This window comes from Trichosurus vulpecula, chromosome 4 (genome assembly GCF_011100635.1).
Source record: "Trichosurus vulpecula isolate mTriVul1 chromosome 4, mTriVul1.pri, whole genome shotgun sequence".
NCBI lineage: Eukaryota > Metazoa > Chordata > Mammalia > Diprotodontia > Phalangeridae > Trichosurus > Trichosurus vulpecula.
This window is the reverse complement of record NC_050576.1, coordinates 163,960,863-163,977,968: the sequence shown is the minus strand read 5'-3', so window position 1 is coordinate 163,977,968 and position 17,106 is coordinate 163,960,863. Positions and strand designations below refer to the sequence as shown.

The following is a 17,106-nucleotide window of genomic DNA, read 5'->3' as shown; positions in this document are numbered from 1 at the left end:
GCAGACTCATAGCAGACTGTCCAGAGGAGTCTGGACAGAAGGCAGGAGACATGGATCTGCTCTGGAAATGGCCAGTGGAACACTCCAGAAGGACCAGGGGTGAAGATAGAAGCCTGAGGCCTGGAACCAGGGCTGAAACAGGGTACCTTGGCAAGACTCCAAATCTAATAAGCCAGATGATAGCAGGAATGGAATAGGGCTGATACAAAAACAGGTAGTCTGGGGCTGGGTCACAGCAAAGTAATACTCCCTATAAAGTCCTAGAGGCAAAAAGAGGTGGGCCTGGGATAGACTTAGGCCTGGGCTAAGAATGACTTTGACAGAAGCTATTATTAGGGGAGGAAATGGTAGGACAAAATCTTTTACAGTAATTAAGAGGGAAAAAAATCTGCTGCCCTTTTGACAAACAAGTTTATAAGGCTACAAGAGGCAATGCTTGAAATGATATAGAACACTCAGATCATTCAACAGTTAATATAAGATTCCCTTAGACATTGCAGGAAAGCTCTATTCAGCAAGGAGAACACCTCCAAGTTGATTCATGCAAGTAAGGCTCCCCTCCCTCTGAATTGCCCAAGGTGGTCTGCCAGCCAAGCATCAGAGAAAGCCTGGAGCTCCTCCTGATGATTTTGTACTCAAGCAACCGGAAAGTGCTGTCAACCACTAGAGCCTTTAAGTTCCCTGAGTCAATTAAGTCTCCTGGATGATTTCAATCGTTTTAAGACAAACTAACCTAGCTTGCATGGGAGTGGGGGTTAGGGTATTGCTCCTACCACACCTACCTTTACAACCTTATTAAACCTTGTTTTTCTTCCCACACAATGTTGTTCAGCCAAACACACCTTCTTATGGTTACTCACACCCAACATTCCATTTATCTTCCCTGTCTTTGCTCAGGCAGTTGGACTTCCTTTTCTTTGGAATACACTTCTACTTCCCCTCTGCCCCTTACAATCTCTTGTTACCTTTAAAACTTTGCTCTGTCAAAATCTTTTATGCAGAATCTTTCCTGACTCCTCCCTGCCCCCGCCATCCCCCTAATGATTCCCTGATTCACCTTATAGCTTATCTTGTATATATAGACTACTTCAGAGATATTTTAGTTTGCTTTCAGAACACCTCGATGAAGAGAATATTGCAGTAGCGGGTTTCCCAGTGCATACGAAAGTTAAGTTTTTACTATACTGTAGTCTATTAAGTGTGCAATGGTATTATGGCTAAAAAAAAAACACAACGTGCATACTTTAATTAAAACTATTTTATTGCTAAAAAATGCTAACCATCATCTGAGCCTTCAGCAAGTGGTAATCTTTTTGCTGGGGAAAGATCTTTTGCCTTGGTGTTGGTGGCTGCTGGCTGATTGGGGTGTTGCTTGCTGAAGGGTTGGGGTGACTGTGGCAATTCCTTAAAAATAAGACAAATAAGTTTGCTGCATTAACTCTTCCTTTCACAAAAGATTTCTCTGTAGCATGTAATGCTGGCTGACAGCCTTTTACCCACAGTAGAAATTCTTTCAAAATTAGAATCAAGCTGAACTACTTTATCAACTAAGTTTATGTAATATTCTTCAATATTTTCGTGACTCGGGGAATGGTGGGGCCAAGGAGAGCGGAGAGATGGGGAACAGGCAGAGCATACATTGATAGATTAAATTCTTGTTTTATGTAGGCGCTGTTCTCAGAGCCCCAAAACAATTACTATTGTAATAGCAAGATCATAGAACGGCATAAGCGATAAAATGATAATGAAAAAGTTTGAAATATTGAGAGAATTACCAAAATATGACACAGACACACAACGTGAGCACAAAATGTTGGAAAAATGGCTCCAATAGAATTGTTCAGGGCAGGTTTGCCACAAACCTTGAATTTGTGAAAAACAAACCACCATATCTGCCAAGCAATAAAGCCAAGCTCAATAAAAAGAGGTATGCCTGTACTGGTTTTATGTACACACTGTTTCCCCTGGTTTTCCCTTCCCCCTGAAGTCAAGGATTGCTTGGCGTTTGTCTTTGCGTCACACCGGGTGTCTAGCACAACGCCAGGCACATTGCAGGTGCTTAAAAAATACTAGTTGATGGGTATGCTGAAGGAATATGCCAAAGGAAACCTTCTCCCTCTGGTCTACAAAACCTTAAAGTTCCTGCGTGAGGTGAAGTGAAATAATGCAGAAACAGGAAACAAGACAGACTTGAACAGTGTAAATGAAAATGAAAAATAATCATAATGAATCCTGGGAGATTAAGACCAAACTTAGACCCAAAGAAGAAATACGAGAAGATGTAACCCCTATTCCCAGTCCCCAACTCGGCTTCTTTGTGGGGGATGCGGGAGTCGGGGACTACGATTATGAAAGACTGCACATCAGATTTTTTTTCCATGTATTTGTTAATTTTGCTGAACTTTTCTCTCTCCTCTTTCCATTTCTTGTTATAGGGAAGATAAAGATGGATGTGAAAACAAGAGATAAGAACAAAAACAAAAACGGACTTGAAAATCCGATAAAGCGCAGGGATCAACGGCCCCCGTGTGCCTTGGGAAGAGCCGGAACTTCGCGGCATCTTCTCTCGTTCTGTCCCATCCTCTTTAAAATCCAGAGACTACATTTCCCAGAAGCCCCAGCGCCCGTGCCGAAGACGGCGTCTCCCAGGCGCCCCCCCGCGGCCGACGTCTTTCGGAGCGATCCGCTCGGTTCCCGGCGGCCCTCGCGAGGGGTTCCGGTCTCGCTGATCGCAGGAGATGGCCGGAGCTAGTTCCGCCGCGGTGTCGGGGGCCGGTACGCCGGTGGCCGGGCCCTCGGGCAGGGACCTGTTCGCGGAAGGGCTACTGGAGTTCCTGCGGCCCGCCGTGCAGCAGCTAGACTCGCACGTGCACGCGGTTCGGTGCGAGCGGGGCGGGGTTTGGCTTCTCCGGGGGCGTGTCTGTCAGGCCGGCTGAAGCGGGGCGGCGGACCCCGGGGGCTGTGGGGGGCGCCGAGGGCTGGAGGCCGGGCCTGGGCCTCGGGTCCTCGGGGGCAGGGCCGCGGAGGGCTGGAGCCGGGGCAGAGGCGAGGCTGCCTGCCGGTCAGCCTCAGCTTGCCCAGCCCAGGCCCTGGGGCGTTGGGCTAGCGGACGGGCACTGACCGGCGGCCTTTGTCTCTGTTCGCAGGGAGAGTCAGGTGGAGCTGCGGGAACAGATTGACAATTTGGCCACGGGTGAGTGAGCGGACCCTCCGATCCGATGGGCCTTTTCCTTCTTTCCAGTCCCGTCCTCTAGAGCCTGGATTTCCCACGCCCTCTCTCCCGGCTCTTAAGACTGACAGCTCCTTGACCCACACTCCAGTTAGAACCTGTTCTAGTGGTCGAGCCCCTGTGGGAATACACCCACTTCCACTGAGTCTCTCATGGGCTGCGCCCCCTTCCCCCTTTTTGCCTTCCAGAACTCTGCAGAATCAACGAAGACCAGAAGGTGGCTTTGGACCTGGATCCCTACGTGAAGAAGCTCCTCAATGCCAGGAGACGGGTCGTCTTGGTTAATAACATCCTACAGAATGCTCAGGTAGCGGAATCTGATGACACCCACTTCAGGATTTTCCACCATGATTTTGCAACATCCGAGGGTTATCTGTCACCTCCAAGTATAAAGGAGTGGCAGTTTTCCAAACTACTAAAATATGCATAAAAACAGGATTTAAAAGGTGGGAAAACTAACTCCCTTATTTTACAGTAAACTGAGTACCTTGTTAGGATTCAAAACGTTTACCGACTCCAAAGACAACTGAATTATATGGATTTCCTGGCTCAGACCTGTTAATTAATCAGTGTAGAAGACTCAATAGTATGGAAAAAAAATTCCTCCACAAATAGAGATCCGCACTGCACTTGTAATTTATAATCTGAGAGATTTACCTGGGGATACTGAGTTATCTGTGCTCATCCAGCTAATATATGCAATAGGCACTGAACCTAGGTCTTTCCAACTGCAAGATCAGCAGTCAGCTCTCTATCCACTACAGATCATTGCTATTTTAGGGGTTTAGGGATCAGAAATTAAAACATAGGTCATTTCCATAAAGGTTGGAGGTTATTGTTCCCAGCGCCAAACTTAGCTTGACCTTGTAAACAATGAGGTGATGCAAAATGGGAAAAGATTTGAGCTGCTAGGTCCTTCCTATCCTGCTGCCAAGAACTCAACTTTTTCCTTCTTTTAGGAACGGTTGAGACGGTTGAACCACAGTGTTGCCAAGGAGACAGTTCGACGGCGAGCCATGCTGGAGTCAGGGGGCTACCCTTCAGGTTCCCCAAGCAAATAATGCTTCTCAGAAGAACCAGGAGTCCTGCTCTCTAATTGCCTTGCTTCGACTTTAGACTTCAACTGTGAATCTAGAAGACACTGAATCTGTACTGACCTGGAAGCAAGCTGCTTTGTCATTTGTGTTCTGAGCACTTGGAGCTAGATTTACCCATTTAGATTGGGACCCCAGAAGTAGCCCCTTGCCTAAATTCCGGTTGGGAAGAGTTCTAGAAGAATCAGTTTGTAAGTATTCTTGTTTTTAAAGAGCCGTTTATAAAGCGTGCAGGCTTATAAAGAGGAAAGCTGCAGACTTGAGATCCACCCAGCACCCTGAACCCGACCCTGGGGGGCATTGTTTCTGCTAGGTGCTAAGTTGCTTGTCCCTGGACAGCTTCCCTCATAGTGACTTCTACTTTCTCCTATGCTTGCACTGAGTATTTGAGGGGGAAGAGTCTTGGTGAGGATACCTTGCCCATCCACCCTTCTATTGATTGCACTAGCTTTTAGCTGCCACAGCAGCATTTCTATTAACAATTCAATAAATGTCAGAGTATTAATGCTGTAATCCTGTATTTAGGTTTACTCCAGGATAAGTAGGTGGGGACTAGATTCTCAAGTTTTTGAAGATACTAATTTTATGTGCCTCTCCCTCTGGAGTCAGTCAAAGTCCCAATCATGACTGTGCACTTGCAGGGGGCAGGGGGGGAGGGGAAGGGGGAGGGGTGGAATGGATGAGGTACCTGAGGAGAAAGAGGGGATTAGAATCTTGTCTTTCCCCAAGCTATAATTTGTCAAGAAGCTTGTAAGGCAAATGTCAAAATTAAGTAAAGAGAGAAGTTCCAACATTGTTAGCAGCAAGAAGGAAAAGAAAAGAACCTTAGAAGGAAACACTTTTAATAGTTTCTAAAATTTAAAAAAAAAACCAAAAACAACTTTCAGACACTAACAGTTCACAATAATTTCAACAAAAACAATTCTGGAAGGTTTTGGTCTCAGTAGGGTTTCCAGAGTTGATTTTCTGTGGCGGGCTTAGGGGTGTGTGTAACTCTATAAAAGAACAAAGCGCAGGAAGGCTAACACCTTCCCTTTGTGGCATAGGCCACAAATGTGAGAATCCTGTAGCTGAGTCAAGGGAGCATCAAATCACCTACAAGACAATGCTTCTTTCTCCACAGCTTCTCTTCCCACGATCCCCTCACCTTCACACATGCCATCACTCAGGCTCCACAATGGATGCCTGTTGCCTTTGGCAGCCAAGAAAGAACCAGAAGGGATCACTCTTGGGTCTCCATGCTCTCTTCTTCTTCTCCTTGAGGTGGCTCCTCTGCATTCTCCTCTTCTTCCTCACCTTCCTTCTTTTCTGGAGGTTTTTCATAAGCCTTTTCAGAAGGTGTCACTATCACCCCATCCCAGGTAGACATTTCTGAGGCAAGATCTAAAAGGAAAAGAGATGGAGTTATGATGATTTTGGGCAGCCAAGTTGGGGAGCCTGCTTAGTACTAAGTGAGATGATGCCATGTAACACAGTGGCAGTTATATCTAGATGTCTCCTCAATAGCACAAAAGCCTATCTGCCAGCCAGACTCAGTAAGAAGTACTTAGCTCTAACAGACACTCACAACTGGCATCACCCTCCTGGCCAAGGATCTTCCTATATCCTCCATGTGACAGGATCCGAACCAATGTCTGAGCCGTATAGCATACCATGTCCTGAATGGGAACGAAAATGAAGGTCAGAAGATGCCTGCCAAACTCACACCATTCAGAACAGAATGAGGGGTTTATTCTTAAAACCGAAGTTTCTACTTCAATGATTACCTCCGCTGGCCCCTTTACAAAGACTGCATTCCTCAAATTCCACAAATATGACTTGTGACTGGGAGGAAGGCTAAGGTTCCACATAACTTTCTATCATTTCCATTACCTGTTGTTCCAGGGTCATGACTGTGTGTACCCGGAAGTTACCACTTTCACAGGGATCGGTAATTCCTACTGAACCAGGAAGAAACAACCCAGCAGCTAAAATCTGAAGGCATCGCCTAGGACATAAGGGAAAGTGTTAAGAATCAGCAAACCTAGGTCATCACTCTAAGGAAATAAGAATAGCTCCTAAGAGCAAGCTCTGTACCTGTAAGCCACATTGAGGGCTAGGGGCTGCCTAGTAGGGTTGTTCATCACAGCATAGTGGCCCTGTTAAAGACATAACATTTGACAGGAAGAACTTGGAGAACCAAACTGATAAATTTAACCTAAAGTCATCACAGTGCAGTATGGGAGACAAATCATAAGCAGAAAAAAATTTTTCACATGTACTGTTTCTAGGATCTATGCCTTGAAGGCAAGGACTCCTCATGCCCCTTCTGTCCACAATAATACCAACAATAGATCATAATTTTAACTTGTCCACAATCTGACTTAAGTCTGAACTAATTTTTTCAGATTCTGATGGCTTTCAAAGTTACTAATCTCAATGAATACATAGAACTTCTAGCCATCGCCTTTGTTGTTCCCTATTCCCTTTTGAGTCAAGTTCAAACTCCTTGGCATGGGCATCCAACACACCATCTGGCAACACTACCTCTAGTCTTCTCTCATGTTACTTCCCTCTGTGCTTTCTAGACTCTACCACCCATGATCACTCTGCCCCTGAAAACACTGTGTGCTCACTCTTTCATTTTGCTTAGGCTGCAGTTCTGTGCCTGGAATACATTCTTAACATTTTTTAAAGCTCCCCTCTACAGCCGGCTGTGTCTCCTCCCTCAGATGCACCCACCCTAGTCGGGAATGAACACCTACTTTGGAGCTCACACTGCACCTCCTGTATTGCAGTTCTCTGGGCTGGTGTCATCTTCCTATCAGACACTAAGCTTTATGAGGGGACCCTATGATGTGCTAGCACAGTATCCTGCAAGTGTTAAATAACACCTAACATTTCTATAACCTTCAAGTTGCACAGATGCTTTACATACACACATACGTGACCACACTGATCCTAATGACAACCCTTTAAGGTGGCTATTATTACTGTTACCACCATTTTACACATAAGGAAACTGCTTAAGGGGGTAAAGTGACTTGACAAAATTCACATGATAAACGTATGAGGTAGCAGTCAAACTCTGATCTTCCCAACTCCAATGTCAGTGCTCTTAACAAGTATATATAAATTAAAAAACCCAATTGCCCCTTCCTTCGCCTACCAAAAGGTCAAGGATCCAAGGTGTGAGAGGTTCAAAGCCAGGGAACCGAATCCTCAAGTCCTTCAGTAGACGGATGAGAACTTTCACCCTAAGGGGAAAAGGATCCCTAGGTGAGAAGGGCCAATAAGCTGGACCCTAACCTTTTAAATGCTAGACACAAGATTTAAGGGAGTTAACTACTACAAGTATCATTTTTCTTATGTTGCATAAGGTAAAAATGACAAATGCCTAGGGAAGAACTGGAAAAAATAAGGGGTCAATTTGAAAGATTTCTACCATCCCGTGTGGACTGAGGTAACCTCACTGACTTACGTAGACTGAGAAGCATTCTCTTCGAACCAACGAGCATGCCGAATGGCCGCCAAAGCACTCTGCAGAACCTTGATGTCCACTGGGAAGGAAAAAGAAGGCCCAGGATGACACCTTAAACACACTGTCCTTCACAAAACTTAAGTCACTGAGAAAAGGGAGGGCATCTCCCATCAACCTAGGGAATAGGATAGCTACTGCATTCTTTCTAAATTATAAACTTTCCCACAGATTTACTTTATTACTTTTTCTGTTCAGCCTTCAAACCACTGTCACTTCTAAAACCTCCCCAGGGAGCAGGTATACTTATTCAAGATTTACAAAGGTCATGTAAGAAGGCATGTAAGAAATCCAGTGACTTCGTCAGTCACAGGATTAGTCAAACACTAACTAGAGATGAATAGCAAACAGCAAGCTCACCTGTAACCAATGCTTCTAGGTCACAAAATTCCCTGGCCAAGGAGGAGCTTGACTTACAGTGTAGTTCCGGGTCCAGCTTTCGAAGATTAGGTGGCACTGTTGTAATGAGAATCTTCACTGTGGCATCAGCAGAGCTGATCTCAAAGCCAGTTTCATTGGTCAGCATAGTCAAAACTGAAGAAACAAAACAAATGAAACAGTCTATCACATAGGCAAGGTATTGGAAGAGAGGAGGTTGAAGGTGGAAAAAAGCCATCTTTTCAAGTAATTCTGTAGTAGAGCTCAGAACAAGAAAGAACAAAGAGCTTGAAGTTGGTTGCACCAGGGAACCAATTTTCAGTCTCTGAGAAACCACCATCCCTTACTGATGGTTCTGTTTGCCTGATCTGAATGATTTGTAACATGCACTCCATACAGCGCTCAGCAACAATGAGAAATATATATATATTTTATATATATTACATTTTTATATTTATATTTATATATATATATGTATATAAATATAAAAATGTAATAAAGCCAAACCTTCTGCAGGATCCTGTGCTCGGAGACTTTCCACCACTTTGTTCCCCAAGGCTGCAACAGCTTCCACTAGACAAAAGGGAAAGTAGAAAATAAATACCCCTCTAATACCACTACCTGTTACTTCTACAGATCATCTAACACTTTACTTATGCACCATGCCTAGAAACCAAGGCATAAGCAAGGATTATCTTTCTAACACTGCAGAAAAGAAAATTCCAGTCCTGACAAGAAAAGCAATAAATTCACAGCTCAAAACATTCCAGCCTCCATTCTCCATCAGTAGAATTACATTTCCCAAATTCCATTCCCATTTTTATTTCTAAGCTCTCTACTTATTTCAGTTAGTATTTATTAACTTTACAACATTCCCAATACCCTAATCTCCCTCCAAATTAAGTAATCACAACTTCCTTTTCCCCTCCAACCTGCTCAGGTCTCTCTCTTTCCTCAAATTATCTCTCCTGGCAATCTGAACCTTGAGCCCCGAATGCCTCAAACCTAGCCCCAGTGGTTCCCAAGACCAAGAAAGCTTGTCACCCACATGTTGGCAGGATCTTCAGAATCACTACCAGATCAGCCACATTATGACCTGTGGTCATTGTCCCTTTCTTGTAAGATCCCACTTGCCGGACCTCTTCAATTTGCTGTTGGAAAGGGGAGAGGGGTTAATGTCAACAGGGAGAAAAGAACTATTGAAAAAAAGGTCTAATTTCAGTCTTTTTTTTACATAGTATTATATTATACGTATTATATGACCTATTATTAGCAAGATTAAGATACACTATTAAAATCAAAAAAGCAAATAATATATCCACCTTACAAATAAAAACTATATCAAAGCCTCACATGTCACAGATAACCAGTAATACTAGTATTCATCCTGTCAATCAACACCAACAACATTAAAGAGATTCCACTGTATTTTCCTTAGAAGGGTCTAGGTAGTGTAAGTAAATCGTGCAGGACTTGGAATCAGGAAAATCTGACTTAAATCCTGCCTCAGACACTTACTAGCTGTGTGACCCTGGACAAATCACTTTAAGCTATCTTAGCCTCGGTTTCCATATCTGTAAAGTGGGAATAATATCACCTATTATTGTTGCGATCAAATGAGGTAAGACATGTAAAACACTACATAAAAGCTAGCTCTAAGGTGAAAAGAGGCCCAAGGAAACCATCACAGATCAAAGGCTGTCTTCCTCCTGGGATTCAAGCAACAAAAACTTACCACCTCAAAGGTTCCTGGAGCCACAATCAGGTTGTCAATCACATTGTTGATTTTTGTTACCAGAGAAAGGATGGATGCCTGAAAATTGACATGAAATTTAAAAACCCAAGGTTTAAAAAAAGTCACCAAAAATATGTCAACAGCACCTGAATAACTAAACATTATGGGTGACAATCCTAGGTATCAAAACTTGATAAAAACTTGTTACTCTGGGATCTGGACCAAGATTCAATTGTTATGGGGCAGGTAGGTGACAAAGTGAATGCAGCATCGGCTCTGGAGTCAGGACCTGAGTTCAAATCCAGCCTCAGACACTTGACACTTACTAGCTGGGAAACCCTGGGCAAGTCACTTAACCCCAATTGCCTTGCCTTCCCCGCCTCCAAAATTAAAAAATATTCAATTGTTATAGAAGGTATAGCAATTTCAGTTTGGCGGGACTACAGAGTACAAAGAGTAATGTACAATTAAGGTAAATAAGATGGGTTGGGGCCACATTCGGAAGTATTTTAAAGGCTAAACAGAACTTATATTTGATTCCAGAGGCAAGAGAGAATTAGGTAAGAGAGTAGGTAAGAGCTATAGTAGGACCTACACTTCAGGAAAATCAAATTCACTTCTTTCTTCTCAAAACCTTCTTCCACCCAAAATGAGAAAGCTGAGGAACACCCAAGTTTAAGTCTCTGCAACTATTCCCAACACCATCTTCAGCTATTCATTGTCAACTATCGGGGAAAACACTGGGAAGATCTATAGAACAAACCTGTTCAGCAGAGTTGGGAGCAAGGTCCTGATTCCTCTTTAGCAATGCCTCACTGAAAGTGGTTTCATCAGGTGCAGGTTTGACTCGGGGGAAGGCCATTTCACACTGAACCAGAAAGAAGTTGAAATGATAATAGGAATCACAACAAGTGCTACAGAGATGCAAATTATATACAACAAAATTCCTGTGCAGTTATTATATTCTACCAGACATCCAAAAGAAAAAGGCAGTAATATTTTGCAGTAATATTTTATACAAAGTTAACAATTCTTTCTTCCAAAATATCATGACATCTTATTAACAGATCAAGGAAAAGAGAACTCAAGATATCCAGAAAGGCAAAAACAAAAGTGACAATATCATGAATTTCTGCCAACAGCAGCCAAGGTTATACCTTCTCAACCTGCACAGCCCCTTTCTGTGTGAAAGGAAATACAGGTGGACCTCAAACCCTTCCCCACAACCATGTTTCTCCTCAAATGAACTTGTAACTATACACCAGAGGACCATGGCTCTACCCCTATGATTAGGATTAGCAAAAGTGGAAGACCCAAGTTAAAACAAAGTACCAAACTCACCACATAGAAATCAAATGGGATATGTGGCACGAATGGCCTGAACCTAAAAAACAAGAAACAATGAAAATAAAGTCATTTCCCATAACCAGAAGGGCTGGACTTTCTGACACACCTGCAAAAAAGAAAGCATATGTAAAATAAAGAAGGCATCAGTAAAAAGGAATTTTTTAAATAAGAAAAATATTCATTTTTGCTACCCAGTAAAAGTTAAGTCTATCCCTTTACCATGACATGTTATCATATCCACACTTGATAAATACCAAGTTCTGCAAACTGTTAAAAATTAAAAAATGTTAGGGATACAGAACTTAAAATTCTTCATTTCTATGCAGCATTTAGCACTGTCTGCCTACACAACCTTATTCTGATAAGATTAAACATTAAATGCTCAGAGCGTTGGTAGCATTGTGTGAGACTTAATAGGAGATATTAAAAATTTATACTAAGTTTCACACCCACCCACATGAGCTTGTAGTTTCCAAGATATGTATTATCATCCAAATGTAGTTAATGAGCGAACATCTCTGTAACTATTAGAGACCTTTATAAACAACTACTGCTCTGAACTGGCAACAAAGTCACCTGAGGTGTATCTCTCTCAGCATGGTGGGAATGGAACCAAAAATCAAGTTATTACAGGAACAATTCAACAAATATTAAGCACATATGCTTAATTAATAATCTTATTAATTAATAAGATACCATGCTAGGCACTTATTAAACCATCCCCACCTTCAAATATCTTATAGTCTCACCAGGGAAGGGGAGGTGGGGAAGAGAATGACAACATGTACATAAGTAAAATCAAAAGTTCTACAAATAAGGGAGAAGATACTAACAACTAGAGAGAGGGAGGGACAGGGATCAGGAAAGACCTGTAGGAGTAGCCCTTGAATTTAGCTTTAAAAGAAACTAGGGATTCTAAGAAGTAGAAGAGAGAGAATATTCCAGACACAGGGAACCACCTATGCAAAGGCACAGAGGCAGGAAATGAAGTGTTATATACAGTGGATAGCAGGCTAACTGGACTAGAAATGGGAGAGAGCAAAAAGGAGTATTATGAAATAAGACTGGAAAGCCTAGAGAGAGCCAGATTGTGGAGGGCTTTAAATACCAAAGCAGAGTTTGCATTTTATTCTAGAGGCACATGGAGCTTAATTAAAGATATCTGAATAGGGGAGTCACATGGTCAGATCTATAAATTAGGAATACCAACTTGGCAGCGGCAGATGACAGAGTAGAGAGACTAGAAGTAGAAATACCAACTATGAGGCCATTAAAATATTAACAATCTGGGGAAGATGTGATAAGGACCTGAACTTGGATAGAGGCAATGTGAATGAGTACAGAAAAGGGGATAAATGTGAGATGTCAAAAAAGAACACAAGGGGAAAGTTGTCTCAGCCAGAGTATGGCCTCATAAAAAGCAAGCAATATTTACTGACCCACTCCAAAGCCTCTATTGTAAAAGGTCTTGGACAAAAATAATCAGGTGATGGAAGACACACACCCATCTGGTATTCAAAGGTGGTACTAACCCTCCTCCTGGTCCTCCCCTGGAGCCAAAGCGCCCTCCACGACCACGGCCTCTATCACCCCTATAAATAAGACAAAGCAATTGTTATACAGGGTGAAGAAACCAATAACATCCTCAGCATAGACTGATCCAAACCTCCTCCCATCCCAGTTTCTTTTCCCCAAGTTATGATTCAACTTAATTCAATGGGTACTCTGCTTACCCAACCTCTCAAACATTCAACTCAACAAGCATTTATTTTCAAAAATCTTTTTTATTGATATCTTTTGTTTTCACATCATGCTTATTACTGAACACATCCCTCCTGCTTCCCCTATCCAGGGTGGCATTAGAGAGAAAATTAAAAGAGAAAAGTTATACAAACTCCACCAACACATCCCCAGCATCTGGCAGCATATGCAAAAATTCTGCACTACATTGCTCAAAAAAACATTTATTAATGTAGGGGTAGCTAGTCCAATTAAATAAAGATGCCAGAAAGACTAGCACCCAAGTCCTGCCTGAGATACATACTGGCTATGTCACCCTGGACAAGTCACTCAACTTCTTCGGTGCCCTAGGCAACTCTAAAACTAATAGGTGGCAACCTGCATTAGCAGGGGAAATGCCCTACCACAGGAAGAAAATCATAGGTGCAAGGAGTTCCCTGCTCCAGGTCTAGGTGCTGAGAATGGAGGCAGCTCTAGCCCTCAAGGAGCTTACACTCGTTTTATTGGGGAATGGGGGTACAGATAGTTTGAGTGATATAGAATTAAATCTGTAAATTAACTTTGGTAGCAGGGCCCAACCATGAGCACTAAACACTCCTCCAGCTATTTAAATTGTTCTTTATGTCTATGGGCGGTCTGTAATCGAATCTGCATATAAGTATTCTGTGTTACGGCAGATTTATTCCCAACTATTTCATATTTAGCTTAAATGAGATTTCCATTTCTATTACTGCCCTACAAGATAACTTGGAGAGAAAGACAAGATGAATGGGAAGAAGTCAGGAAAGGCTTCCTTGTAAAAAGTGTCACCGGAGGCAAGGACTCCAAGCGCTCCGCCTTCCCTGTCCCCCGAGATGAGGGGGCCTCGACTCCCTCAGCCTCAACAGGTAAGAGCTCCCCTGGGTTTCTCCCTTCCCCCAAAATTCTGGCTTCTGCCATGAGTCCATCCCTCCCCCACCCGGCCTAAGGGATCTTGGGATCCAGCCAACTCCTGGACACCCAGTCCCTCCAGCTTCCTGGCGCTCTGGCCTCACTGTCTCTGGCCTTGGTCCTCAAGCCCCGCTCCAGGTCTCCCCTGGAGCCCCCCAGCACCTCACCTCATGGTTCCCACAGTCTTGAACAATGGAGGCCCCGCCAACCGCCCCTTCCCCTGAGGAGCCAACAACCGGAGAGGCCGCTTGCCGGCACGTTCCAATAAGACCAGTTGCTATTGGCTCCTGCGTCATTTCAAAATCCATGCCTATTGGCCTCCTCGGACAAGCCGAATTATCAGCCATTGGGAGAGCCGGCTGTACCGGGAAACAGCCAATGAGAATAAGCTTAACGAAAAGCGGCGACTGGGGCGACTTTTAGAATGTTCGGCAGGAGGCGCTGTGGAAAAGGTAATGCAATATACTGACTCGAAAGACACGTTCTACACTCTTTATATACGATTTAGTCAGTCTTGCCGTCAACTAGCAGAGTGGCGCAGCGGAAGCGTGCTGGGCCCATAACCCAGAGGTCGATGGATCGAAACCATCCTCTGCTAGAGACATTTTCCGATTTCAAACTAAAATTTTTTTTCCTCTATGATACTGCTGTCTTGTAGAAGACGAGCGATAATCTCAAACATATATTGTAACATGTTTTTTGCCTGATTTTAATCTACCTAAATATGAAGATTAGAAGCAGGACGGGATGAAAACCAGAGGCAAAAAGGGGAAAAGACCGAGGCCTGGAAATTGTAGGATTTGAAGAGAAAAAGAGTGGGATCCCAAGACAGGTTGTGAAGAAATGAAAGACTGGAAGGGAATAAATGAAAGTGACAAATAGGCCGAAGACAGAATTCATTTTAACTAGCATTTATTAAGCACCCACCGTGTGCCAAGCACTGCACTAGTTGAGGATATGGTATAAAAACAAAAATGAAGACGGCCCTGACCTCAGAAAATTACAATGGGGGAGAGGGGCATGTACACAAATAAGTAAATACAAATATTTACGAAACAAATACAAAGTAATAATAGTGGGGGAATAACAACTGGGGGATTCAGGAATGGCTTCTTGGACAAGGCAGCTCTTAACTGAACCTTAAAGGGAGCCAGGAGAGCTTGAGATGGAATCTATACAGCAAATGCATAATGCTGTTTGATAGGAGAGGGAGACAAAGGGGAAAGTAATGCTTCAGAAGCCTGACAAGCTAGGTTGGAGTCAGCTTGTGAAAGGCTTTAAACGCCAAACAGAAGGGTTGGTAATTTATATTACAGGAAACGGGGAGCCATTGAAGCTTCTTGAGCATTGAAGTGACTTACTCAGACCTGTGCTTTAGTAACAACCATTTGGCAGCTGTACGGAGGACGGATTTGTCAAGGAGAGAGGTTGGATGCAGAGAAACCAGTTAGGAAGCTGTTGAAATATTTCAGATGAGAGGAAATGAGGGTGCTAACTAACCATGTGAGTGGAGGGGAGGGGACAGGCAAAAGATGAACTAGTGAAATCTACAAACTTGATTATGTAAAAGCAAGTGCAGAGTCAAGATTGTGAACCTAGGTGATGCCCTCAACAGAAATAGGAAAAGTCATAAGGAAAAGAGGGTTTAGGGAGAAGAAAAATGAGCTCTGATTTGAACAGGTAAACTTTGAAATATCTAAGGCACATCCAGATGGAAGCGCTGGAGATGGGAAGCTGAGGGGGGGGGGGGGGTCGGGCAATTACTAGTTAATCTGGGCTTAACTTCTTTTAGTCTCAGTTTCCTCATCTGTAAAATATAACATATATAATATATATATAATAAAATATAATGATAGCATTCGCCTCTCAGGGCGGTTGGAAGAATTAAATGAGATAATATGAGGTAATATTTGTGAAGCTCTTTGCAAACCTTTAAAGGATTATAGAAATGCTATTGTGATGATGATGATGGTGATGATGGTGGTGATGATGATGATGATGATGATGATGGTGATGGTGATGGCGATGGTGATGATGATGATTAGCAGAAGCTGGCCTGGGGCACCTCGGGGGGAATTTATTGTTGATGACCTGACAGGCAGGAGCCGGCGACATCAGTGATGAGAACTGACCACTGGGTGGCAGAATGACTCCACTGTTGTCCGGACTGCATCCAGTCGTCCAGACTGAGCTCCCCTCCAGTCCCTAAGTTATGTCGCACCCCACACCCCACCCTGCCTCCTTCTCGCTCTTCCACCGTAGGCTCCCACTCTTCCTAAACCCCGACGGGCGCTCGCTCGCACTCGGGCCACATCTTCTAGGTATAGGGATAGGATCCGAAGTTTTGCTCCACCAGCCCGGGAAGAGACGGAACCCTTGTGAGGTAGTCTTCACCAAAGCTCCCACACTGGAGGATCTGTGCCCATCAATCCTGGGGCTCTATCTCCGTTTCTCCCCTCCAATCTAGGAACCCGAGAGACCTAGAAATTCCCCCTTTGTTCCTCGGGCAAGTCTTTTCACGTCTCTGGGGCGGTTTCCTCAACTGTAAAATGAAAGGGTCGGACTGAGACGGCTTCTGAGGTCCCTTCCAGTTTTATTCCCAAGACTAAGATCCATCTCCGTGGCTCAGTCCTGAAGGGGAAATCACGTACAGATGGAGAGCCTGGCCTCCGGATTCCCAGCTCAACTCTCACCCTCTTTCCCCCTTCCCATTCTCCAAATCATCATTCCCATAAATCTAGCCCACCCCCGCCTCCAATTTTATTCTTGCAGATTCTCAAGTAAGCAAATGCTTCTCTCACCAGATGTTACAAGGTGGAAGGGAAAGGATAAGAGGAAGGGAGGGAGGAAGGGGACACAGCTGTTAGCGCACACACGCACATGCACATACAAATACCTCTTCAACAAACTTCCTGTCCTCTAGAAAGGCTTTCTCGCCCGTACCAGATCCCCAGGGGAGGAAGGGGAGACAGAGGTAGGAGTGGTTAGAGGGACATCGAAGAAGGAAGGGAGGTAGGAAGACAGAGGCAGCCAGATTGCGGGGAGGAAGGAGTTAAATATCCGGGATTGGCCCTTTTGTCATTGAGTCGGAGAGGGAAAAAGGGAGGGCTCCGAGTGTATTAGGGCTCCAGGTCCT

The 17,106-nt window shown here is 43.9% G+C and overlaps 2 protein-coding genes and 1 non-coding gene across 3 annotated transcripts; 2 read left to right on the top strand and 1 right to left on the bottom strand.

Moving 5' to 3' along the window:
• The first annotated feature begins 2,668 nt into the window (after window positions 1-2,668).
• On the top strand, window positions 2,669-4,836 carry SNAPIN (SNAP associated protein). Its single transcript, XM_036756296.1, has 4 exons — window positions 2,669-2,881; window positions 3,147-3,193; window positions 3,418-3,536; window positions 4,189-4,836. Exons 1-4 carry the CDS (start codon window positions 2,739-2,741, stop codon window positions 4,288-4,290), a joined length of 411 nt encoding a protein of 136 aa, XP_036612191.1. The 5' UTR covers window positions 2,669-2,738; the 3' UTR covers window positions 4,291-4,836.
• Window positions 4,837-5,144: 308 nt separating this feature from the next.
• ILF2 (interleukin enhancer binding factor 2) lies at window positions 5,145-14,239 on the bottom strand. Its single transcript, XM_036755109.1, has 14 exons — window positions 14,138-14,239; window positions 12,833-12,892; window positions 11,295-11,337; window positions 10,717-10,821; window positions 9,954-10,031; window positions 9,267-9,369; window positions 8,726-8,791; window positions 8,258-8,374; window positions 7,784-7,862; window positions 7,472-7,559; window positions 6,400-6,461; window positions 6,196-6,310; window positions 5,891-5,981; window positions 5,145-5,706 (listed from the first exon to the last, which is right to left on the bottom strand). The coding sequence occupies exons 1-14, from the start codon at window positions 14,140-14,142 to the stop codon at window positions 5,546-5,548; spliced, it is 1,173 nt and encodes a 390-aa protein (XP_036611004.1). The 5' UTR covers window positions 14,143-14,239; the 3' UTR covers window positions 5,145-5,545.
• Window positions 14,240-14,496: 257 nt separating this feature from the next.
• Window positions 14,497-14,568, top strand: TRNAM-CAU. The gene has a single exon. It is a non-coding gene; the product is annotated as a tRNA-Met (tRNA).
• The last annotated feature ends 2,538 nt before the right edge of the window (window positions 14,569-17,106 follow it).